The following is a 27,824-nucleotide window of genomic DNA, read 5'->3' as shown; positions in this document are numbered from 1 at the left end:
TCATAAAATTAAAATAACTGTCATGGTACTGTCATTTATTGTCATGTCATTTATAAACTGGACAACTCTTTAAAACCTTACTGTGAGTGTTGAAGCTTTATCAAACACAAATTTAACTTGTTGTGCTACTATTTAAAACATAGGAAAACTTAACTGGCTTAACAATGAGCAGGTAAATTTGCTACGAGTAATTTTTATAAAGACAGCCATAAAAAATTGGTCCAATAATCAACCAATAATATTTTCAATATTATAACAATATTATATATTATTGTTATATTATTCAATAACAAAAAAATATCAAAACAAGTTGTTGTGGCGGAAACGCACCAAGTTTGCAGTGCATTGTGGAAATACTGTAATGCAATATTTTTTACAAAAATTATAAATAGCAAATAACTCTTTAAATATTTAACCGCAATGCACTTGCGCCAGACTTAAAAAATTTATTTCGTTTTTTTTTTCCATCATCTTTAGGTACCCTAGAGGCAAGTTTTTTGTAGTTTAGCAAATTGAAAATCCAAAAAAAAAAATTAAAGGAAAAAAGTCTTAAGTAAAGACTAAGAAACTTTCAACTTGAAAAATGTTCAAAAAGATAGAATTCTACTAAGTAGACCTAATTTAAACTTAAAACTTGATAATTTATAATACTTATGAACTAGCCATCTAATTTTTAGCCTATTTGTGTATCATATCTGTGTATAAAGTATTTTGCGCAGCATATTATGACGTAGGTCATGATAAAAACAAAATGCATAATAATAAGACAATAACAAGAATAATTACATATGCATATCATAATACACATGACATATATTATGCATGTCACAAATTATGTAAATAAATGATGCATGTCATAAGTTATAAAAAAACGTATGTATAAAAGTTACCTCTTACAAAGAGGAGCAGCAGCAATATACAAAAAAATAGATTGGACCCCAGAGCAAGACAGAACTATTGCACCATACAATGTTGTTTGTTCACGTGACCAAGCATACTCATTCATAAGGAGAGGAGAAAGAATTCTAAATTTTTAGGATTAAGTAAATGTAAATTAGAATAATAAATTATTTATACATCACAATGTAATGTACAAAAAATTACCATTAAATAGAAATAGCACTGTGATTTTTTTATATATTTAATGTATTGTATTCATAAATAAAATAACAACTAACGATTCATTTAAAGAAAAAATAGACATTCCCACAAACCAAAAGCCAATACAAGCCAAAACGGCATACTTATCAACTGGTTCAAAATTAGCTGAAAGTAAAAAAAAAATATAATAAAATAAAAAAACTTAAAAGCTTAAAATTATATAAAAGAAAAATAATAAAAAATTATATATAAAAAAAAAATAGACTAAAAAAAAAAAACAATATCTTTAGAGATCTTATATTAGTATTTATCTTTACAACATTTTATAAATCATTCCATTTTTACTTTTTTTTTTTTTCTTTTTCTTTTTCTTTTTATGTTAATTCACCTCCGTAAGGCCATGAAGGCCACTACAGTCAAAGAGACTATTTAAATTATGGTTTCTCAACTTTATAACTGCGAAACACAAAAGATTTTTGAGATTTTTTTTGAGACTTTAAAGACAAACTTTTACAGCAAAAAACTACACAACTAACATAGTGAAATTATTAATGCTTTAAATAAATATAGTAAAGTAGATATCCCATCTTAAAGACTTAGCCATAAAATTAAGCAGATCAAATGGAATACTGGCTAAAGGTCACCATTATGTCATTCTGGAAACACTATTAAATATATATAATGCCATTTTTGGCTCACATATATGATATGCATGTCAAATATGGGGACAATCTCGACAGCAAGCAGTTTTAAGGATATCCCATTTTCATAACAAAGCTTTAAAAATGATAAATTTTTAGAATTACAAATTCAATCCTAATGTGCTTATCTTACTTCTAAGTACTTAATCACTACACAAATTATGATAGTCTATTACTATGTGATCTAGTTCAAGTCAGGAATTTAAAGTTTGTCTGAAATCACCAACACAAAAACCTACCTCTTACCTTCAACAATTTCTTCCCCAAAAATGCAAATAACAGATACTATCTTCGATCAATTGATAATCTGAACCTAGCAGTTTTAAAACATCATTCTGTTACTTATGGATATAAGTCCATAAAAAACCAAAGTATAAAATCTTGGAATAACCTTCCCTATGACCTAAAGCTTAAAAACTCCTAAAAACATAGATTGAATCGAGAATCTATGTTTTTCAGAGTAACCTTTTCCACTATTCCTAATCAAATACAGTTAATAAATCCAAAGATATGTGTATCTGTGTATATGTGTTTGGGATAAGTGCATGTGAATAAGTGTGGGTATATGTATCTGTATATATATGTATGTGTATTTTTTAGTTTGCATAATAAACTTGAAGAAAAAGTTTATCAAAACCAGAAGTAACACAGAACATTTAGTATTTGGCCAACCTTTTAAATTTCCAGAAAGTTAATTGCTGACAAAAGCAGAAGTCTTTAAGCATTATCTTTACATCAGTCATGCAAAGACTTTCTCACAATCCTTAGACTCTAAAGAACCATCAATCAGAGACATAAATAAGATAGTAGCTGATAATTTGGTAAACATATGGTCAAGGGCGGGGTTGCCAACATTATTATCTAACAGCATTCCGAAAAGCTTGGATAAATTGTTTACTGAAACAAAACGATTGAGGAAATATGTTGATAAAAAGAGAAATTCATCTATGTTTCAGTGCTAACTTGGTTTGTTCAATAAAGTAATAGACATTTATCCTTGCAAATGTGTTAATCGTGGTATCAGGGACCGGTCAAACTGCAATTGTTACATCAAAGTTCTTTTTAAGGAATGGGAGTTTTGGTTTAATCAAAAGAGTAATTGTAAAATGTACATTGGCCAGATTGACCAAGAAGAAACAGAATGACTCCAAAAGCAGAAAATTCTTAAAGAACAGGAAATTCAGATTTGAAAAAAGAATGCAGAAACATGCCAAGCTTCATCATCAACAATAACTCTTTCCTGCGAGAGCGATAAAGAAAACAGTTGTTGTGATGATAGTAAGGAATGTGACGAAGCTACTGATTCAGAAGACAGCTCACATAGTGGATATGATCCTAAATATCACAATCTATTTCATTACAAAGAAGTCGGTCAAATAATGGAACAAACAGGAGTTAGCAAGATGCATGCAAAATTGATTCACCACAATACATATTTGATCCAGCAAAATTAGGAAGAAAAAAAACCTTTGGCGACAAAAAGATGTCAAAGAACAAGCAGAATTAGCCACAGAAATCATTGGAATTGGTTTTGATAAAGACAAAATCCTAAGGTTAGTGGAACAAAATAATGGTAAAGTTAGCAGGGCCATTTCCATCAAAAAAAATCATTACATTATCTGCTCATTATAAAACAGGATCTACTTTTATCACATTTGTCTACAAAATGGGAAAGCCGTTGATGTTGTGAAAGAAACCATTTCAGTTTTAAATGACAGAAATTCTCTTGTGACTTTACAAAGTGTTGTATGTAATGGAACCAATGTAAACACGGGCTGGAAAAATAGTATTTGTTTACTTGAAACTTGTATTGGCAAACGATGTTGTATTTGTTTCAATGGTGTATTTTTTTGCTTTATTTGAATAAGCTGCCTCTCAGAACAATTTTCACTGCACTTGATGGCAGTTCATCTGGTCCTACTGTATTCAAAATCATTCTCAGTGAATATCTTTTGATGTTCATTTTCTACCGAAGTGACTTTACCAATGTAAATGGAGTACTCATTTAAATGTCTGATAACATCATTCATGATCTCATTAAAGATCAGAAATACTTACTTAAAGCATGCTATGCTGTTATCAGAGGATTCCAAAATTTGGATGTAGAAACAAAGAAGTGTTTCACAAATATTCATCCCGGAAATCTCAATCATGACTTACACTTGCCAATTGCCTGCTTCGATTATACTTGTCGACCGTAAACCCACAACAAGCCTGAAAAAAATTATTGATTGCATCATCAAAGTTTACTGTTTCTGTTGGTTTTTAATCAAGAAAAATTGGAAATGCGTTGAAGGTGCACGGAATTTTTTCATGATTATGAAATGTATTCGTAGTCTTACTCATCCTGATACAATAGCAATCGCCCAGAAACTATAGCAAAGAAACTGTTATTTTGCTCATCCTGAAAGTGTTTTGTTGTGGCTTTTAAAACTAATCTTTAAAACTATGACCTTTATTGCAAAAAATTATTGCTTTTCTAAATATCATTGATTAATTACACAATGAGAACTTACATTTTTTTGTTTATAAATTTTATAGATGTTATAAAATGAAAAATGGCATACAAATCTCAAAATTGTTCTTTTTTTTTCTTTTTTTTTTGTTGAATTTTTTTAAACATCTTTTAATTTTATCAAGCAGTCAAAGGGTTAATCAATGTTACAAATAGCACTCTTTAAGTTCCTGATATTTCGTGCCATTCTCAAAATGTTGAATATCTGGTCAAAGAAGTATCTAGAGTATCCAAAATCGTCACAACCTTTGAAAAATGTCATGAAATGCTTGTTTCTGCTTTAAACTCAAAACTAAAATATCCAAAATTCTACAGTAAAAAGGACTTTATATAAGGATTTTGCATTTTTACATTCTTTTTTACAAATGCAGCTTTTATCCTTTTTATGGTGTTTTTACTTATTTTCAGGTGATATGTTGGCGAATAACAGTGGATATCATGCCCATATAATTTAAGCAAAAGCTGCCTCTGTTAAACTAAATTCAAAAAAGTTAATATTTTTCAGGCAGCCATATATGGTGTAGCAACTTTTCCCACTAGTAACGATGCAAAAATCAGAAAAATTAAAAATATGACCCACCCTAGTGTATATGAATGTATGTGTATATGTATGCATATATATATATATATACATATATATATGTTTATGTATATATGGGTGTGTGTATATGTATTTATGTATGTATATGTGTAAGTATTATGTTTTTATATATTTATGTATGCATGTATGTATATGTATGTGTGTATATACATATATTTGTGTGTATGTATATATCTATATATATATATATATATATATATATATATATATATATATATATATATATATATATATATGTTTGTTAGGGTGTCCCAAAAAACAACATTTTTGAAAATAATCTGCTCTCACCCCCTAAATGTGTTCTATCTCATACAAAAACACTAGGTTAAAAATTTTTTTGAATAAAAAATATTTTAAGGGGTCCCCCAAGACCTTTGAATATTTAATGGGTCAAATGAATATTATTTTTGAAATAAAAATTTCAAAAATAATATTCATTTTGAAAACTTTTAACTTTTTAAAAAAATTTTAAACAAAATTATCATAAAAAAGGCATTTTTTTCATTTTTTGTTAAAAAACGTAAATTTTAATGTAATAAAACCATAAATAACAATTTTTTTTCGAAGTAAATATTACTTTCGAAGTTTTTAAATAATTTTGCTTCATTTGAGTACCAGGTTGACATATTTTTGAAAAACTTTTTTTTTGAAAATATTAGTGACCCATTAAATATTCGAGGGTCTTGGGGGACCCCTTAAAATATTTTTTATTCAAAAAAATTTGATTTCAGAAAAAGTGCTAAACTATCATTACTTTTTAAAACCTTGTTCCATTCCAAAATTTTAGCAATTAGTTTTAAATGGGTTGACCGCAAAGCTGGTTTAATATTTCAAAGCATCAACGTTTAATTTTTAAATATTTTGTGCGATATAAGAAAATTAGTTTCTTAAATAATCATGTTGCATAATTGACTGCTGGGAAGGAAAAGTTTATTTTTTCCATCAATTTTGATTTCTTTTTTTAATCCTAATAATATTTACTTAAACTAATTTGCCATTACAAAGTTTTGTTATGGTCAAAATAAATTGGCATCAAATAGTTAAAAAAAATCTACTAAACTTCCTGTTGCGTAGCTACTGCCAAAACTAAATAACTAAATGTCGCAAACTTTGTTTGCTTTTTTTTCAATGCAGTAAAATGTTTTGCCAAATATATTTTTAACTTCAAAACATTTATATTCAATTAGAAATTATTTGAAACTTCAAAACATAGTCATAAAGTCAATTTAAAAATATGGAATCATTCTAGGAACCAGTTGCTTGTGCATCTAATGAAAATAAAAAAGGTGTGTATTATGTAAACATTCTATAATTTTTAGATTATTTTAAAATTTATTTGCATTTGTATTTAAAATTTATATATATGAAGTTTTATATATGAAGTTTACTTTTTTTATTACAGCCATAAAGATAAAAAATAGAAAACAGTTGCAGTTTTTTGAAAATCCTTTTTCCACCATTAAAAACAAAGGTGGAAAAAGGATTTTCAAAAAACTGCAGCTGAAAGACCAAAAAGTTTTGAAAGAATGAGAAAATCTCGACTGCGGGAAAAAGACATATCTTCATCTGTCGAATCAGATCACTCATTTGCAAATGTACAAGTTAAAGGAAAGTAGATGAAAAAATTGAATCGCTCTCTTCCCAAAAGTGTTCCCAAAACTGTTCAGAAGAAGGAACTGTTGTGTTGTTTACTCAATGAAACTCAACCATTAACTTACTCAATTCAAAATCAACAAACAATTTCAGAGAGAAAGACTTTATGGTTATTAAAAATTTTTATTTCAATGATTAAATTAGCTGAATTTTCTCCTGAATGGCAGATTATACTTCTGTAGTGATAGAAGATAAAAAGGTGCATGTTCAAATCTGACACATGTTATATACGCTAAAAGAAGCTTTTGAAGAGTTTAAGCTAAACATACAGATATTAAATTAGACCTGTCAAAATTTTGTCAGTTGAGACCAATTTACGTTCAATGTGTATCATCAATTCCTCATAACGTATGTGTTTGCATGTTACATGAAAGTATGCATTATGCTCTTGAATCACTTTCACGGGGTCCAGATATATTTTCTACAATTAAAACAGGAAACTTTATGATATTGAACTTTATTTGTAAAAAATCAACAAAACTATGTTTCAATGCCATTTTAACAATTTGAGTTAAAAGTTTTGTGAAATCAGAGGCAGAAACCTCAAGCAAAATTGTTTGTTAAAATAAAAAAGGTTAACAAAGAAGGAACAATTGCAGTTTTATTATCACATATTAAAGAAATGCATGCAAAGTTTATTATTCATAGTAATATGAAAGGCAGTCAATCATCTGTATTTAAATTAAATATAGAATCAGCGACTCAAAAAGACTCAAATAAGGCTGTTATTCAAGTTGACTGGGCAGAAAGTTATACTTGTTTTTACCAAAACGAAATGCAAGCAGCTCATTTTGGCCAAAATCACATTTTTATTCTTACATGTGCAGTTTGGCATTGTCAAATTAAATCATTTGCACTAGTTTCTGATTCAGGCGATCATACAAAATTATCTGTTGTTCCAAACATAAATAAAATTATCGAGCTTCTATCAGACGATATTACAGAAGTTCATATTTTCAGTGACAACACAATATCTCAATTCAAAGATTTTAGAAGAAAAGCATACAATTAAAATGCACTGGCATTTTTTTGTTGCAATGCATATTTATTTATTTATTTATTGTAAAATATTTATACAGGTAATGCCAAATCAGCACAATAAATTAGGCTGTTATCCTATTGGGCCCTGATACATTAAAATATAAATAAATCTAACAGTTACTTAAGAATATAAAATAATATTAAAACATTAGTAGATTTATCACAGAATAAAATAAAATTTAAAAATTAGAAATACCCATCAGTTTAGTTTAAAATGCTCTTAGGTACTTACTCGGGCGAACAGCGAATGGGAGACTATTATACAAAATTACTCCTTGGTAAAAGAAACCTTTTTTCGTGGATTCAAGCTTTACTTTAGGTATGGTCAGTGATATTTAATTGTTTCTTGTGTTTGTTGAATGACAAATTGCCTTAAAACTGTTAGAAAATACACATGAATCAAATTCTTTCTTTAAGATCTTAAAAACGCAAGTTACAGCTTTTTTTTCATTGACTTCTTTAAAATGAGGCAAATTTATATTAACGTTTGAAATTTTATTTGCATTTAATATTATTTGGTTTATTCTACTATATTAACGATTGATTCGGTATAATTGGGTTGCAGTGTGTTTTAAGTTGATTAAACCACAGTATATAAAAATTGGCAATATCATTGAGACATAAACTAATTTAGCAGCATTTACTGTTAGCAGGTGTCGTGTTTTATTTAGTAAGCTAATACGCCCACTGATCTTATTACATTTAAAATTAAAATTGTCATTAAGTGAAAGGGTTGGATCTAGATGGATTCCTAAATATTTGTATGTTTTGGTATTGTTTATTTGAACTTCATTAATATGTAGATTTAAGCACCGGCATTTAGATAATTTTCTTGCGGTTCCAAAAAGCATTGCTTCAGTTTTACCTTTTTGAAGGTTTAAACAATAAATCATTTATTTCAAACCATTTTGATATCCCGTTTAAGTCTTCAAGTAGTTTTTCCTCTATTACTTGAATGTCATTATCAGCTATGAAAATAGCCGTGTCATCAGCATACTTGGTAATCGAGCTATGTTTTAAAACGTCTGATACATCATTAAATTCAATCAAAAATAACAAAGGTCCAAGAATTGAACCTTGCGGAACTCCACTTGTGATTTCATGAGTCTCAGACACTTTCCCATCATAGACGACATACTCTGGCTCTGTTAAATAGATAATCCATTATTAGTTGTAATGCTAAGCCATTTATTCCATAAGCTGGTAATTTAGATAACAGACTCGAATGGCTTACTGTGTCGAAGGCCTTAGTTAAGTCAATGAATATGGATCCGACAAGATGGTTTTTATCAATGCTTTTTGTGACGTTATCAGTAAAAATTGTAACAGCTGATTCTGTAGAGCGCTTATCTAAAACCAAATTGGTAATTGCATAATAAATTATTTTCTTCTAGATAATCACTAATTTGTCTATGAATTATCTTCTCAAAAACCTTAGATATTATAGGGAGGACAGAGATTGGTCTGTAATTATCAAACTTTAACTTATTACCAGATTTAAGTATGGGTATAGCCTTAGCTATTTTCCATTCATTAGATATTAATCCTGTTTTTATAACAAGATTAAAAATATGAGATAGAGGAACTTTTATTTCATTTATGCATGGAAAAAGAGTTGTGGATGGAATTAGAGCCACTGTAAAACGTGTTGCCAGAAATAATATTTTAATGGAAAAATATATAATTTCTTGCGCTAGCGACTTGGCAATCACTACAAACAATTTAAAAATTATTTAAAAGCTAGAAATAAACAACTCTCTTGGTTTGAGCTTGGTTTTGAGCTTTTTTAACAAAACAAGAAAAATAAAAGAATTTCGACGGAAGCGTTGTAGGTGAGCAACTTTCACTGAAAATTGCATGATAACAAAGGAATAAAAACTTATAAATTTACATTAAGTTTTTATTCCTTTGTTATCATGCAAATTTACATTTACATCTCGACATTTAGCAGTGACCAGGTATCTTAAAAATGACCTTTATAAACTGTAGAAACAATTTTTATTATTTCTAAATAAAAGCTATAAATATAGTATGAAATTTGTTTTATGTTTTATCAGAATTATAATAAAAATTTGCATGTTGCGTAGCTGATAGTTGCGTAGCTGATATTTGCGTAGTTGACTTCATGGTTTTTAAAAAACTTTTTTTTGACCTGTAATTATTAATATATTTAAAAAGTTTTATAAAAAAAAACTTGGACAAAATAACTGTTATTGAAGAAAAAAGTTTATGTGAAAATATAATTGATAATTTACGAGAAAAATTAATTCAAAATTTAAATTAAAAAAAAAAACTTTATTATTATATCAAGTCGGTCAAATTTTTTAAAAACTTGTTGCGCAAATTGCATAGCTGACCAAAGAACTCTTCATATGTGTTTGCATGTGTCTATTTTTTTTATTATTATCATTTTTACTGTTATCATTGTATTGTTATTATTGTTACTACTACCACTTTTATTATTATTATAATTTTTTTATTATTATAATTATTATTTTTACGAATAAAACTTTTAATGTTCATTTTGTTATTGCTGTGGACAATTAATATTACTATTAGGATTAACAATATATTTATTAGCTTTAATTTGCAAGGTTTTTACTTAAGATTAGTACATGTACTATTTGTAAACTTCTGCGAATGTAACAACTGTTTCAGAAATATATTGATTGATTTATTGACAAGTTGTTACAGGATTTTAGGATTGATGATGGAAATCTGTGAATGTCATTTCAAGCCTGTAGATTCTGAATTGAGAAATTAGTTTATCTTCAATTTTAAAAATGTTTGTTATAATTGAGAAATTAGTTTATCTTCAATTTTAAAAATGTTTGTTATAGAAATTGAAAGAACAGAATCATTTTGTCATTACAACAAAGACAAGTTAAATTCAAAGCATTACAGCAAAAGGTAAATCGAATGAAAAAAAGAAAATTATGAAAGGAATGTCAAACTCTACAAAAAATTTATCTGATACATATTATGTTATGAATTCCAGCAACCATAATATAACTCCATTAATGAAATTATTGCAAGAGGAGCAAAAAAAGACTTCAGAAAATCAAAAGTACAGCAATGCTGCTATGCAGCAAACTGCAGCAATGCCACCATGCATTAACTTTAAATCTTTAATGTAAAAGAAGAATGTAAAATATTACTGTGAATTCATTTATGGAGGAAAACAAGTTCTTACTTGCCAGTGGAATATCGTTTGTTATGCCTAAATGTTTTACACAAAACCCTTTGACCCTATTTTACCCTAGAGGAATACTTTGCAAGACATTTCATTTAGTTTGGATACCAATCAAATGTTATTAGAATGCAGCAATCTGTAGTTACTGGATATATGAGCTCATATAAAACAGCTTACAGAGTTTTGAGGAGCAAAAAATTAAAAAATCATTAGGAAAATTTATAAAGAAGAAAATATGTGAGAATGTGAGAATATATAAAAATAAATAATAATACTTTATAATAAATCATTTTACTTTAATAATATATAAACAAAGATATTATGTAAAACTTTACAACTTGTTACTCTTTGTTTTTTAATATCTTTGACAAGTCAAAACTTATTCTTTTGTCTCCATTTAAGTTAATAGACTAGTGTTTAATAGTTTAGTAGTGACTTTTTTTTTGGCCAAAATAAATGCTCACTTACAAATGTAAATTTTTATCATACTTTCTAGAAGGTTTTGACTAATGTTCCCACATCATGTCAAATTTAAAGCTCACTACTATCAATAGTTTTCCAGTCATTGCGTTAAATTCAATTTCTTTCAAATGATCAATATTTTGTTAGAAATTTAAGTTTGACTTTTAGGAACATTTGCTGGCACATAAAATTAACTGCTGTAAGTCTGCCTCAACTTTGTACCTTAATCAATTTATGATCTGATGTATTTTTGGTAATAGTTTACAGCCCTTCCAAGGGTTGAGTTTATTATTTTTATTCAATTTTGATTTTGATAAGTTTTAAAATTTTGGCAATTTTTTTTAAAAACATATCTAGTTTCTAACTATTTAACAACATATGCAGTTGTATGTTGCAAGGCACCTAACTCATTATTTGTTATATTTTTTGGTTTTGTTGCTAGAGTGTTAGGTATACTTTTGAAGTATGCAGCAACTTGTCAGCCAGTTGTGCTGCTAAATGCTTTCTCAAGTAAGTAAACATCTGCATCATAAGTAAACATCAATAACTATTTTGCTGTAAAAATTGAAATAAAACTTCTCGTCAATATTTATATTACTCAAAAATCCTAAACCTTTCCTACACCAGCATATAGTGGTTGTGTTAATATGATGCTATAAGTTATGACATATGGTGGTTGTGTTAATATGATGTTATAAGTGACAAAATTAATGATTTCATTGGCACTGAAAAGAAGATAGATTATCTGTTTTGGTGTCAATTTGGGGACAGCACTAAACTTTTGAAAATACAGAACCAAGTCAGATACAAGTCCTCAAACAGCAACATGAGTACTAGCTCAGATTTGATTTATATTTTGACCACTCACAGACTTTGTGTACAAAGTTTAACTAAGCAATCAAAATTTCACTAACCAAACAAAAGTTATTGCTGAAATAATAATAAATAAAACAAATTTTGAAAAACTACCTTAAAGTATCTTTACGAAATAACATATTTTATAAAACACCTTATTATTAACAAACCTTACACGCCATACTTTAAAAACACCTTAATATAAACACACCTTACACATTATATTATAAAAACACTTTAATATTAGCACACTATATTATTAAACATAACTATATTATTAAACAACATAAACATTAAATATTATTTAAAAATAGTAAATATAATTTGTATATTTAATTTTCTTGTAATAACTGAACATAGGGGAAAAACAATCTTTACTCTGTATAAAAAAAAAAAAAATTAAACTTAACATTTCTTATATTTCATGCCAACTAGGGTGTTCTGAAAAATTGGTATAAAACAGCCATAAAAATTAAAAACATATTGAAAAATATAATACTGCTAATAGTAAATTTCAAAAGCCACCACCACCACCTCCAAGAAAAACTTCAACTAATATGGATCACTAAATTGTCAGGATGTCTAAAAAAAATCCTTTTTTAACTTTTAATAAAAATTAATTAAACAGCACTACTAAGTAGTTGTACCAGCCCCAGCCACACATTGTTTACAAGAAGCCTTCTAAGTCGTACAGCAAAGAAGAAATGCCTTGTTTCAAAATGATATCAGCTAAAGCAATTAATTTTTTTTAAAATGTTGCTACATAAAATTGTTCCTTTAAAAAACATTTTTATGGACTAATGAATGCATCTTAAATGGTTTCCAGCCTGTTGCAAAGTGTTAAAATGTTAGACGTCCTATGAAGCAAGAAAACAACTACTTGTATACAAAGAAAACAATTGAACACAGTGGGTATAATGTTAAGGTTTGGGGAACTATGTCCTAGCATGGTATTGGTCTACTGGTCAAAATTAATCCAAATTCGGATTAACACAAATAAATACAAGTTATATTACAAAACATAATATTTTAACAAGTTCAAGGTAGGAGCCATGTTGATACCTACCTGGAACTTGAACTTCAATGCATAATAATAATCCAAAGCATACTGCAAGGTCTGTAAAATCTTGGTTTGAGGAAAATAAAAATCTTATTTTAGAATGGACAACTTAAAGTCCTGCCTCAAATCTGATTAAGAATTTTTCATTTTGGTTTATAGCTGATAAATGGAAATTAAAAAATATTATTTTTTTAAATTATATTATTTCTAACAAATTTCCCAGAAAAATTAAACACCCAAATACCCAAATACCCTCTCCTCTATTTGTGCAACACCAATATTTTTAGGAAAAAATATATATATAAAAACATACTCAATTAAAGACATAAACATTGAAATAAGCAGTAATACACAACAAACACAAGGATAAAGCTCTTAAAACTAAGACAACAATAAACAGGTAAAATATTAGTGGAAAAGTTGGTATTCTTTGCTTTCATGGATAAGTGTCACACTAGACTCAAAAAAAGACTTCAGAGAAATCATGTTTTTTTCTAATTCACCTCCTTAATGGGGCATCACAGCTAAGGAGGTTATACATTTTTTTATATTGATAAATCTTGGGTTTTTTTTTTTTAATCATTTTAAAGAAAACTTTAAAATAAAATAATTAATAGTCTCTTTGAAAATAATGGCATGGGATAGCTCTAATTTAAGCAAGGGAATAGTTGCAGATTATTTTAAAAAAAGAACAAGATTACTTACAGATCAAGTTTGCTTTTTCATGAGCTTCACTTTCATTTGAGGTTTTTTTAATATACACCAAAACCAAAATAATATTAACAATCCCCAATACAATCATAATTAAGCAAGGTATTGTATACATGCTTAATTTTAGTCGGATAAACGGGATGTTATAAACTTTTGATCCCACAGGATTTGATGCTGCCTGAAAAACTAATTTAGAATATATAATAAATGCATTAAAATTTTTTAGAATTAATAGAAATTTAAACTTTTTCGTTTTTAAAAAACAAACTTACGTGGTCCAATAAGAAAACCAGTAGCTTGAGACATGGTTAAGTAAGACAAAACTTTTGCCCTTTCTTGATGATTTGTTAGATGAGCACCAAGTGTTCTCGTTACTGCAATATTTCCTAGAAAAAACCTGTGCTACTGCAACATTTCCTAGAAAAACTTAATCACTATGATGATGATCTAAGTACTACTAAAAACATTAGTATTGATATATAACCTTAATATTTAAAACATAAATATAAATTAGCAAACTTACACATTGAAAAAAATTAACAATTAGTACCTGCACTGCAACCAACAAGTATACGCCCAACTAATACAAACCAAAGTCCTCCTTTTGTTTGTGCATAAGCATATATAATGTATCCTGAAATCATTAAAATAAAAGAGACCATCAATGGCTCTTTGGAAGATCTTCTATCACACCAGTAGCCAAACATGAATGAAAACAACATCTGGGCAAAACTAAATGCAGCATTTACCCAACCATAAAATGTTTCAGACACTGATTTATCAATCTAAAATCAGTTCACATAAATATTCTTAATTCTTTTTATATATATATATATATATATATATATATATATATATATATATATATATATATATATATATATATATATATATATATATATATATATATATATATATATATATATATATATATACATATATATATATATATATATATATATATATATACATATATATATATATATATATATATAATATATATATTATATATATATATATAATATATATATATATAATATATATATATATATATATATATATATATATATATATATATATATATATATATATATATATATATATATATATATATATATATATATATAATTTAAATTTCATTAATAGAAGTTTATTGTCTTATACAATAGCAAAAATAAAGCTTAAGTAGAGATATAATTAGAATTTTAGCTATATTAAAAATATAAGTAGATTATACTTTTATTTTCCAACCCAAAATATCATTCAGGGGGAAGAAATAAGGCTAGAATGCCAAACAAACCAAATAGAGTTATACCTAATTATTGAAATAATTTAAAAAATAGAGCCATTGGGATAAATGATAAAAGAAAGAAAAGAAGAAATACTAACGGTTCGTCTTTATCGATGTTTCATCTTATTCTTCAATTTTTCATTGGTTAACATGGTAGGTGGATACATGGTAGGTGGATACATGGTAGGTGGATACATGGAAGGTGGATACATTGAAGGTGGATACATTGAAGGTGGATACATAAAAGGTGGATACATGGAAGGTGGATACACAGAAGGTAGATACATGGAAAGATTTTTTTATCTTTTGGAATTATTTAGAGCAAAATTAGGAATTTTTTAGAATGAAAAAAAGCTGAAATGTTTGTACGAATTTACATTTAATATCAAGATGCACAATTGCTGATGGCTAAATTGTTTGATTTGATTTATAATGCAAAAAACACATCTTATTTGGAGGTTTTCTATAAACAATGTTTCTTGCATCACCTACATTATTCTAATAAATTGCAAGGTTCATGATAGATTACTTAGTATTACTTAAAAATAAATTTGATGGAATAATGTAAATTATTCATAAAACTAGAAACCCTTTGCAGATTTTCAATCAATCCATAAAATCTAAACGCATGAGTTTGAATTACTTGAATTTGATTACTGTTCACATTTAAAAAAATTATGAAATATATAAAACTAAACTTTTAATTTTATTATTTTATTTATTATAAGGAATTTTAGTATATTTGTTTAACAAACTTCAGTGTTAATGGAAATTAATTTATGAATAAAAAAATTTAAGACCAAAAACCCATTAAGTTGGGCTTTTGTTCTTGGGTTTTTGAGTTTGAATTTTTGGGTACCAACCCTGATAAGTATATATATATATATATATATATATATATATATATATATATATATATATATATATATATATATATATATATATATATATATATATATATATATATATATATATATTTATAATTCACCTCCCCAAGGCCTAGAAGGTCACTACAGATGAGGAGGCTACTTGTGGTTATAACCCTCTCTCAACTCTATAACTCCGAAACACATTGAGTGAAAACAAGTGAGCGCGGTACTACCAGGGACGTGGTAAAAATCAAACTTGGAACCTCTCGCTTATGAAGCGAGTGCTTTACCTCTACACCACTACTGCATTATACATCCCACATAGAACACATATACATACCTCTTTCATAAACGGCCACATAGAAGACATCAAAATAGAGAAACCTTTCAAACAGAAATAAATAGTTCAAAAAAATAGTTATTACATTTATAATATTCATACTATTAAAAAATTATATTATATAAAAATATTGAATATTTTGATTTTATTTTATTTTAACACCTTTTTATCTTTTAAATAAATTTTAAATAAATAAATACTTAATATCAACAGTTGAAAGAATAATAGCATTTTTTATATCCAAACATCAAGATGACCTTAAGGTTTCTAATTTACAAAATAAATATTTGAAAAACTGTAGCTAATCACCAATATTTAATTTTAACGAATCAAATCAATGTGTACCTTTATCTCTCCCTTCTTATAATTAAGAAAGAGTAATAAAAATGTATAAAATGTAAAAAAGTATTTTAATCTAATTAGTTAAAATCTAACAATACATCTATTAAATAACAATAAATTTTAAGTGAGAACCTGTGAGAAAGTACCAAAATGGACTCTTTCAACCAGGACAGACTTTTATAGTCTTCTTTTGTCTTTTTTTCTTTTTTTTTTTTGTTAATTTTATTTTTTATTTTATTTGTAATACTCTCTTACGCACTAAACTCAAAAACAGGAGCAGTAAAACAACAAAAACAGGAAAATAAAAAACAAACTCAGAAACTCAGGAACAAGGTCACTGCACGAGAAAAAAAGGTGAGTGCGGTACTTCCTCAGGCTAAATTTTTTGTAATTTTATTTTTCTTATCATTGTTTTGTAATAGTTTTTTGTTGATCTAGTAATAATTTTCGAAATCTTATGCATTGAAATCTCATGCAGAATTGACAGATTGAACTTTATTTTACTATACATTACCTAATTTATTTAAATTATACCTTTTTAATGATAATTACTTGTCTATTGCCTGTAAATACATTTTTATCATGTTTTTAAGCATTTTTAAGACCAGCATTTTGTTTACTTCATTACTATTATCATTAGGAACATCTTACTAACATACACACACACACACACACACACACACACACACACACACACACACATATATTTATATATTGTATACATGTATTATATTTCACACATTATTTAGCCCTCAGAATTACGGTCAAAATTCGGCCTAATTGCTGACTTGATTGTTTCAAGTCAACAATTTTTTTCGACAAAAATTCAACATTGTGGTAATTAAAGAATAATTTGGGAAACCTGATTTTTTTTTTAATTCAACCCTTAAACCATTATGATTTAAATAATAAGTTTTTTGTGGTAGTTGGATTAATATTAAATGTGAATCAAAAACATTCAAAAAAAAACTCCTTAGTCACAAGTCAGCTTTAAAATTAAGAAAAACTCTTCTTTTATAAAAGTTACCAAGTTACTAAGATTTTTCTACAATAGTTATCAAGCATTAAACCCAATTTGACAAATGACTTATGATAATGACGTGACTTTTGACTAGTGCATTGTGACTTATTTGCCAAATTGAAAAGCTTAAATTTAATGAAAAGCAGAGACCAATGGCACAAAATAAAAAAACCGAAAAAAAGATGTATGCAAGTTCCAATAATTCCTGGGCCAATACAACATGATGCCAAAATTTGCATGATTTGGCAAGTAAGATCAAGTTGGAGCAGAGCAAATTGTATCTGCCATGATAAGACAAAAGATTTTCCTCCAAGAGAAAAAATCTGCTTAGCCAATGCAATAAATAACCAGATATTAGGTTGGCTCAATAGGGCTATAATTGTATTCATCTATATAAGAAAGTAAAAAATAATACATAACAATAGTATATTTTACAAATTTATAAAGATCTATGAGGTAAAAGGTCCATTCGCTTTATGGGATACAAATTATCTTCAACTTTTTTTTTCATAATTAATGAAGTTTCATTGCCATCAATAGGAGTGGTTTTTAGACCATCAACTGATGTTTGTATTTTATCCCCTAATTCAATAGGAGCAAGTTGTTTAGTAGAAACTGTAGTTTCTTGACCAAATCTCACATATGTTTAGAGGGTTTTGCTTCAAGGAGCTGGACCCCCTTTAAAGATTCTTCATATTTAGTTTGAAGCACATTTTTCTTTTATTAAACAGCTCCTGGGTTAATTAGCCATGAAGGTATTGGAGACGTGATGACAATCTTTGTTGAAAGTTGAAAAGGCATTCATGTGGATTTCAATTAGTAGAGTTATACTATAAAGATCTGGTAGCAAAAAATGTATCTGGTAAAGCTCTTTTCCAGGATGATAATGGTAGATTTCGAGAATTAAGAGTGACTTATATTGACTATGTAATTCCATTATATCTTTCCACTTGTCAATTACCAGCTGGGTTATAATGGGTTTTCCTCCTAGTCATAATACTTTTTGTGAAGTACCATTATTTTAATTCAAAAGAAATATCTTTTACCAAATAGGCAAAAGGAACACATGCAGTTTTCTCCATTTAGCCAGCACTTTCATGCTCAAGACTTTTTACGCTTACGCGCACCCATAAAAACTTTGGCAAGTGCATAAAAAAGCGCTTACCAAAAATAATAAATTGAAGAAGGTAATGGCCATTTAAAATCTATAAATGTAAGTTCAAAAAAGCTGAGTTTTGGGTTTTTATTACATATTTTGCAAATTTTCCACTACATACAGTTTAAGAGTCGAGTGATTCCAGCAAAGAGTCTGGCTTTTTAACTTTTTTTAATGTTTTATTTAATTAAATTTCAGTATTAAAAGACAGTATAGTAAGTTTCGTTATTTTTGGTCATCAATAAGTTAATGAGATTCTTGGTCATCTTTGAGCAAATATTAAAAAAATGGCAAAGTGCAGCATGCAAATCATATAGTGATTCTGAAAGTATTGAGCAACACCAAACACAAATGAATGTATCTGGACCAATGTTACATTTCCCTGGACGATAATGAATATCATAAGAATATGTAGAAAAGGCTATTCTCCAATGCATTATCTTATCATTCTTTATTTTACTGTTTGATTTATAAATATACATAAATGCCACATTGCATTGGTCTGTGATAAAAAAAAAATTTTGACCCAAAAGAAAATGTTACCAATGATTTTATGGCTTCAGCTTTTTCTCTACTAATAAATAGTATCTTTCACTTTCTTGAAGAGTACATAAATGGAAGGCAACAAGCTTTCGATTCACACAGTTTTTAAGGAAATACAATACACAAAGCATCAGTCTCTATAGTAAAAGAGATGTTCTCATCAATACATCAAAGATTCAACAGGATCATTTCTTAAGTTTTCAAATGCTAATATTTGCTGTTGATTGGGTGGGAATTAACACAATTCAAAAGTCGAATTTTATCTGAAAATTTTCTGATTCATTTTGCATAGTATAAAAACATTCTAATCAGTTGCAGAGATTTCGCATTATCAGGTAGAGGTAACTTAATAAGAGGGGCAAGCCATTGAGGATCAGGTTTCAAAGAACCATATGATATACGGTAATCCAAAAAATTTAATGTGTAAGTTGAAAATACGCACTTTTCATTAAATAAAATTCCAGCATCTATGGCAGCTATTCTAAAATTACACAAGGTATCATCATGCTCTTTCTGGCTATTACTACATACAGTATTGTTATAAATAAATGGAAGGCAGTCAGTTAGTTCATAAGCCTTAACAAAGTTGTTTATTTTGCGCTGAAAACATGTTGATTCATAGGTAATTCCAAAAGGCATTCTAGTGTATTGCTAGGCATCTAGTTTAAGGCATTTATTTTATTGTCAGCTTCAAAAGCAGTATATGGCTGACCATTTATTGATAAAGCTATTTGATAGTAAGGAGAATGAAGTTCTAAAAATAAATTTTGTATTTAGAAGTTCAATCATTATGAAAAATCACTTGAATCTTAAGTAAAGAACATGCATCTAACTGGGTATACTTATTAATAGTTATTATAAAGTGAAATAAAACCTTGAGCATACCAAGATGAGTTATTTGGTTCTATTATTCCTGCTTCAACAAAACAGTGGGTTTCGCTTAATAAATTCTCTATCTCTTTTAGAATTATGTTGAGATCTAGTGGCACTAGGTCAGTAATCTTTGGTGAGATTATAGATGAAATAACAACACCTCTTAACTATTAAGGTTTTATCTATCATATGTCACTAAACCAATAGAAATAATAACTAATAACGCAATGATTCTCAAGAGAGGTAATAATAAAGTCATAATAAGTTCATAACATTTGTAAATAATTCATAACAATAGGTGGTTGTTTTTCCATTATATTTAATGGTAATACTTTCATGCAACTCTTGAAAATTTGTAACAAGAATGATGTCTGCATATAAGTTATCTAGCACAAACAGCTCAAAAACTTTCTTATAGATTTTGTTTTGAAGAGTTATTGAAACATAACAATATCCATTTGATTTTACTGACAAAGAAGTTGATGCCAACCCAATAACATTCTTTTCATAAGTAACTTCTAAATTGAATAAATTTTGTTGGGCTACATCTAAAGCCTTGTCAATAGCTAATGTAAAGTCTAATGTCTTGTTTTCTAATAAAATTTGGTATATAATGTTGGAAGTGATAAATAATGAAGTGAAACATTTATAAAAGCATTATGAATCATTTTAGATTTGTACTGCTCGGCTATAACAGTACTAAACTTATAGATAAGTGCTTTAGCTCATTTAGGAATTGATCGAGTTTTTTGCTATTGATCTTTTAATCTACCAGTTTTTTGCTTATATGTAGGGAAAACATGTCTGGCAAACATTTTATTCTTTGGTTTTATGTAAATAGAAGTCAAGTAAACTTGTTGTTTGCTCAATCTCATCACACTCTGAAATATATTCATACACATTAAGTTCAATATTATTAATTAGTAGATAAAGCTCCATTTTATTATCAGTAACTGTACTTAACTGCACCAATGGTTTTATGTTCTTGATGTATCTGGACCTAAGCCAAGTCTGTCAGGTTTCATGAATCTTCCCATTCTTTCTTTTTTGTTTGTGATACTAATTTTAGCTCTTCTGAATGTTAAATCTGAATGAACAACCAGATATTATGTTGGCTCAAAAGAGCTATTTGCCTCATTATTAATCGATATAAAAAAGAATAATATATAAAAAAATTAATACTTAACACAATTGTATAGATAAATTATTTAACATCATATAAATGTTAATTTTATTATTATATATATATATAATAATAAAATCAACTTTTAATTTATATTTTGATATATATATATAATATATATATATATATATATATATATATATATATATATATATATATATATATATATATATATATATATATTGATATACATATATATATATTGATATATATATATATATATATATATATATATATATATATATATATATATATAAATATATTTATATTGATATATTACAAAGCAAGATATATCATAGCAACATTTATGTCAGCCAAGCAAAAGAAGGAGGATTATTTCCAGTAATACCAGGCAATTACATATTTTTCATATTTTTAAAATATTCAATGTTCAACAAAATTAGGCAGTGAAAATTGTTGTTTACATTCATACTTATTATTACTTTTATATTATTACACATTATTAAATGCCAGTTGAAATTCAATCAGCAGCTTCCATAATATCTTATTTTATTCTAACACTCCAACAATTTGCAATAAAATCAACAAGCAATATATTCATCGTGAATGTTGTTAAACGTGGAGTTATACACTCACAGGGTGTTAACTAGGAATAAATTTGATACAGAGTTTTAATGAAATTGGGAATTTGTTAAAAAAATTATTAATTATACCACCCCCTTTTCCTTTCCCAGAGATTAAAATGGGTTCCAGGAATGTGTGGGGTCCTTTTCTTATATTCTTTCTTCTTCTACTCCACTTTAGCGCTGCATACATTGATTGGACAAGGTCAAAAAATAAACATAATACTATCAAACAAAAACATTTATTGAAGATGAATATGAAATCAACACAAAATTAAATGTAGTTTCACAATGACAAGGTAAATTAGGCTACGATTTTCAAAGATATATTCAGAACTATATATTTTTATATTATAAAATAATCAGTGTGTATTAATTAATTATTATTAGGAAAAAAAAAAATTTGATTTACTTTTAATCTTAATATATTATTGCCGCTTTCATGTTAAGAGAATTCTTTTGAAAACTTTTTTTTTTCACTGGTGGGCATTAAAGGGGGATTTTTTAAATAATATAGCAATTTTTAAAGTAATCTTCTTTTAAAGTAATTTTTAAAGCGATTTTCTACTTCTAATTATTATTTAAATTCTATTTAACGTCCTTTTGGACAAACCCTTACACCATCATGTAATAAATTGTGTCATCAAAAGAAATGTTTTAAAAACAAAAAAACAAAAAAAGCTTTGAAAATAGTAAACACAAGCTTGTAAATTTCATATTACACGTTTATTGTGAGTTCAATTTTATAATTATTAACTTTCTTTATACATAAATCGCATAGCGAAATAAAGTTACAATTACAAAGTCTCAGCAAAAACAACATCAAATGTTGTTTAATTACAAAAGAATTACAAAAGATCGCAAGCAATTGAACGCTATCATGGCAACAAAGAATACCAATAATTACTTTTTCATGCATTGTCATGAAATATTATTATGACTATGGTTCATTGAAATATTTAAATTTGCTTTAATGTTTTAAATTCAAGCAAGCAGAGAATCTAGTTTTCTTGTTTTTTAAATTTCTAGTACAAGTTTGTTGTAATAAAAAAAAACATTCTTGTTATTAAAGGTATTTAACTTGTCTTTTAATTAGTGTGTACCGATGGCAAAGGCTGATTGTGATAACAATAGGTTTTAGTGTATTTACATAAGGTTATTATAATAATATTAAGGATGTAAAATATATATAAAACATTTACCCATACATTTGCAGTGACTGGACCTACTAGTCTATGTTATTGGTAACCAGCAACCAATTAATCAGCTTAACCATCGGCCATTTAATCTGCCGATGGCATCAGATGGCATTAATTGGCATTGGCTCATGCATCGGCATTGGCTAATAAGCTAAACCAAACTGGTGCATAGGTGCACTTTATATATGCGAATTACATACATATAATATATTAATTGCCTAATAATAATATATTAACTTTATATACATACATTAAATCCTATCATTAGTCTCAATTGGATTTTGCCATCGGTACATCACTAGTTTTAATATACGTATTTAATTTACGTTTTAAATATAAGCAACCAGTAAAGTAAAGAAATCTATTTTCTTCATTAAATAAATTTCTAGATCCAGTTTCTTATAATCAAAAAACATTTATTCAACTTTTCAGCCAAAAAGGGCAAAACTTTTAAAGAAATAGCATTTGTGGGTGTTAAACCAAACAAATTTGTAATTTTTTAAATTGTTCTTTATTTCTTGCTAATTTTTTTTTAATAATATTTGCTGTTGTTGGAACGCATTGCAAAAACTATTTGTAAATTTTAAGAAATGAACTTTTTTTCGGAGCGATTTTAGGGATTTTCAGAAAATTCCAATTCTCAACAAGTTTTTTTCCAAGAGACATTTTTGCAGTTATGCAAGCACGTATTTATACCAATAGCGGCAATTTTACTACAAGTTTTAAACAATAAACTATAATTTTTTATGTTATTTTTAATAGTAATTAATTTTCGATAATTTTTAGAATTATTATTAAACTTTAATTTGGCAAACTTTATTTGGAGAATGGGATTTTTTCACTTTTAAATTAAAAAATTTTAATTTTGTGAGCATTTGGGAATACCGCGTTTTACGGGGCCCACAGGGCTAGTTTACACCCTGACTCATTGCTTCAATTGTTATAAATCTACCTGAAACATACAAGAATGTCAAAGTATTAATGAATATTATTTAAGTGAATGACATAGCATTTTACATTTCAAGTGATCTAAAAATGGCCAATATCATTTGTGGAATTCAATCTCATTCAAGCAAACATCCTTGCTGCTGGTGCAGCATTAATTCCATCAATCTATCAAATTGTGGATAAGAACTTTTGGTACATTGAAGAAAAGATTTGCTGCGTTTGTTGCTAATAGCAGATTTAAAGTGTGAAAAGAATTTTGCAAATGTAATTTATTCTGCAAATGTAAATTATTATTAGTTAATAATCCCAACATGGAACAATCCCACTCTGTGCTCATTTCAGATATTATTTCATTAATAGAACTTCTTCTTCTTAGAATTGTTAATCATCTTTTCAAAAAACTTTCAGACTTGTGGTCTGGTGCTAAAAAATGGCCAGTTAAGTTGCACATTCAGCTTCAACCACTACCATGGCGAAAGGCCATGATTACCATAAGCTTTTAAAAAATATTGACATTCTCCAACAAATGGCTCAAAAAGCTGGTGCTTATAAAGTCTTTGTTTTTATTGAAACTATAAGAAGTTTTTAAAGAAATTGTTTCTTCATATTTTGAAACAACAGTAAAAGAACTAAAACTCTTTAACTCAGAAATTCAAAACATGTTTCTTATATATTTGCCAATATCATAAAATGATATTGGCAAATATATAGGAATATAGCAAGCATGCACAATTTTACAATTTAATGATTGAATTCATATTTCTTTTAATGTTACTTAACATATATATCTCCATGAAAAACTGCATAACGTGTAGTTAAGAAAACATGAGCCTTAGGTGTTTCAATAAAATATTATAATACCTGAACACATGCTTTCTTCTACCACGTTAAAGAATTTGTATTAAAGCACCAAGCTTCACTTGGAATCTTTAGTAAATATACAACTGAAACATTCAAAATTTAATGCACATTGGGAACAAATACGAGCTGTGATCATCCAGAATATGGAACTTTTTAACTGTGTTGTTGACTTTAAGAGCAACCATTTGTGGCCCACAAATGAACCAGTCCCTTTCCAATATTTAAAATTTTTTACCTTTTTTTTTTTTATACATAATTTTTTTTCACACCTAAACACTATTTCCATAAATTTTAATACAAATTAAAAATCCGCATTTAGGTAATACTAACATTTATAATAATAAATGATTGCTACAAAATATTATATGTCTATACTTTATATAGCAGCCATGTTAGAACTTTTTAAACAAAAACATGCAGCAAGTTATGAATAATTTATAGGCCAATTTTCTTTTGGTAAGATGGAATTGCTTACAAAAAATGTTCTTGGCAACAATCAGTGATAAAAAGTAAAGTATCTAATTCATATAGTGCTTGCAAAACAAGTTTTTATTGCAAACAAATTTGCTAAGAGTAGCAAATCTTAATTTGTGAATTTTTGATAAAACTGTGTAAAACTATTATGGCTTAAAAAATAGACATAATAAAATAGAGCAGAGAAATCAATTAAAAAATTAGCTCCGTACTGATACAATTTGAATTTCATAATTAATCATAAATTATAAATTTATGCAAAATTATTTTTAAGATAGGGGTACTAACCAATGTAAAATCTGAAAATACTAAATATATCTGCTATGAACAAAACTTTGCAATGAAATGTACATCGCCCTATATTGTAATAAGTCACACTAAATCAACCTGAGATGGTGGTGGTTTAATAATGACAACAAAAAACAATATACTTAAAGCTTATGCTGTGTTTGCTTATTATATTGTATTTAAATTATAAGAATTAATTTTTAAAACATTTCTAAAGAGCAAAAACTGGATAACTAAAAGTAAAATGGAGCAAAAACTTGCAACTGCAAAAACTTTACCCTGAAAAAGTTTTTGCTCCTTTTTTTTTTTTCTAGCTCAGAGACAATTACAAGCTATCACAATTTTTTTTTTTTTCTAGCTCGGAGACAATTACAGTTATCACAATTTCACTCCTATAAGTAAAGTTAAAAATGGAAGTAAAATTATTTCTTATTATTTGAAACATTTGTTTCCAAATCGATTAAGCTAATAAAGAATTGTTGTTTATGAATATGAACCTCAGAGTATCCTTAGATTAAACTTGTTAATGAGATTAATGATAAAAAAAAAGAATTATGTATCCTTGTTACCCCTCAAGATCATACAATTGGCTTTTAAGAGATGTGTGCTGAGTTCTTTTTTTATCCAATGTTCAATATTTCTTATTTTAATTTTAGTTTTTTAATCATATCTATTTTTATTTTTATTGTTTTTATGGTTTGTTTTTGTAATTTATTACATTTTGAGATTTTATGTATTTAAACTTTTAATACAAATAAAATCGATTTAAAAAATAAAAATCTTACACACTACAGAATTTGTTGCGAACATAGGAAAAAATTTCGAAAAATCTTGCTACATATTGAATTAAAAAAAAATATTTTAGACTCATACTTTGTTGCAAATAAAACCGTAGAAATAAATTACAGAACTATGTATTGTTACATATAAATATATAGAAAATTCTATCTTTTATTTCAATATATATTTCACTTTGTACACAGCATTAAATTTTTATTTAGTTTTTCATACTTCTCATATATAATATGTATTTGAGTTTATCACCAATAAAAATTTTTCAAATTTTCATCACTATTGAACAAACTTAAAACTAAATTGTATGACCCAAAGTCCTTAAAAAAAAAGGAATTATAAAAAAAGTTAAAAAAGGGACTGATATATAAAAATAGTGTCTGAAATCACAAAAAGTTAAACATTTAAATTAGAACAAAATCTTTATGTTAAATTGCATACCAAAAAAATTTAAAATAAAAGGATCAAGGATTGATTGACTTGACCTGTAATTACAATAAGTTGTTCTCACCTACTGATCCAGTGAACATAATAAAGTAGAGCGTAAATATTATTTTTTTCTTTTTGATTTCAAATTCAATGTCAAGAGTTTGCTGTGATTCTCTCCTATTTAAAATTAAAACATAAATAATCAAAAAGTTACAATAAAACACATATATAAAAATTATATCACTGAGTCAAATATATAAAAAAGTAAATCATTAAGTTAAAAGTAATTTAGTTAAAAACTATAAAACTTCCTTTATGTAAACAGTAATTTTAAAATAAATATTTCAGAATATATAAAGTCAGTCAGGCTTTGATTTCATGAAATCTAATTAGTTTTATTTTTCAATATTGCTACTAACATTCTTTTGTTACAACTAAGATAAAATTCTTTTAAAAATCTTTTTTTTTTTTTTCTGATTCACTCTCAACAAGGCTGCAAGCAACCACTATTAAGTTGGGAGTTACTAGAAAAAAAGAATAGAGTTATAGAGCAAGGAAAAGGTTGGCAGAAGACTTAGAAAGTTGAAAGTTGTATGTCAGGAAAGCATGAAGATGGGAAAGAGTTCAAAAGGGTTGAAGAAAAGCAGAGAAAAAAGACAAATATAAGTTTTTGGAGCATGCAGGGACAGATACAGTAGAAGAACAAGAGTTTGATGAATGACGAGTCAAGCGATAATG

General features: G+C 27.1%; 1 protein-coding gene across 1 annotated transcript in view; it reads right to left on the bottom strand.

The window, feature by feature from the left end:
- Positions 1-27,824, bottom strand: part of LOC136071796 (major facilitator superfamily domain-containing protein 8-like) — a 62,050-nt gene that overhangs the window by 21,450 nt on the left and 12,776 nt on the right. The window contains exons 3-9 of the mRNA XM_065797101.1: positions 27,169-27,263; positions 16,394-16,437; positions 14,444-14,678; positions 14,166-14,279; positions 13,888-14,079; positions 1,179-1,266; positions 891-1,025 (exon numbers count right to left, since the gene is read on the bottom strand). Coding sequence (XP_065653173.1) covers positions 891-1,025; positions 1,179-1,266; positions 13,888-14,079; positions 14,166-14,279; positions 14,444-14,678; positions 16,394-16,437; positions 27,169-27,263 — 903 coding nt within the window. The remainder of the gene's footprint in view (positions 1-890; positions 1,026-1,178; positions 1,267-13,887; positions 14,080-14,165; positions 14,280-14,443; positions 14,679-16,393; positions 16,438-27,168; positions 27,264-27,824) is intronic.

The sequence above is a fragment of the Hydra vulgaris genome, chromosome 05, assembly GCF_038396675.1.
Source record: "Hydra vulgaris chromosome 05, alternate assembly HydraT2T_AEP".
Classification (NCBI taxonomy): Eukaryota; Metazoa; Cnidaria; class Hydrozoa; order Anthoathecata; family Hydridae; genus Hydra; species Hydra vulgaris.
Note: the sequence above shows the minus strand (reverse complement) of the source record. Positions and strands in the feature narration are given on the sequence as shown.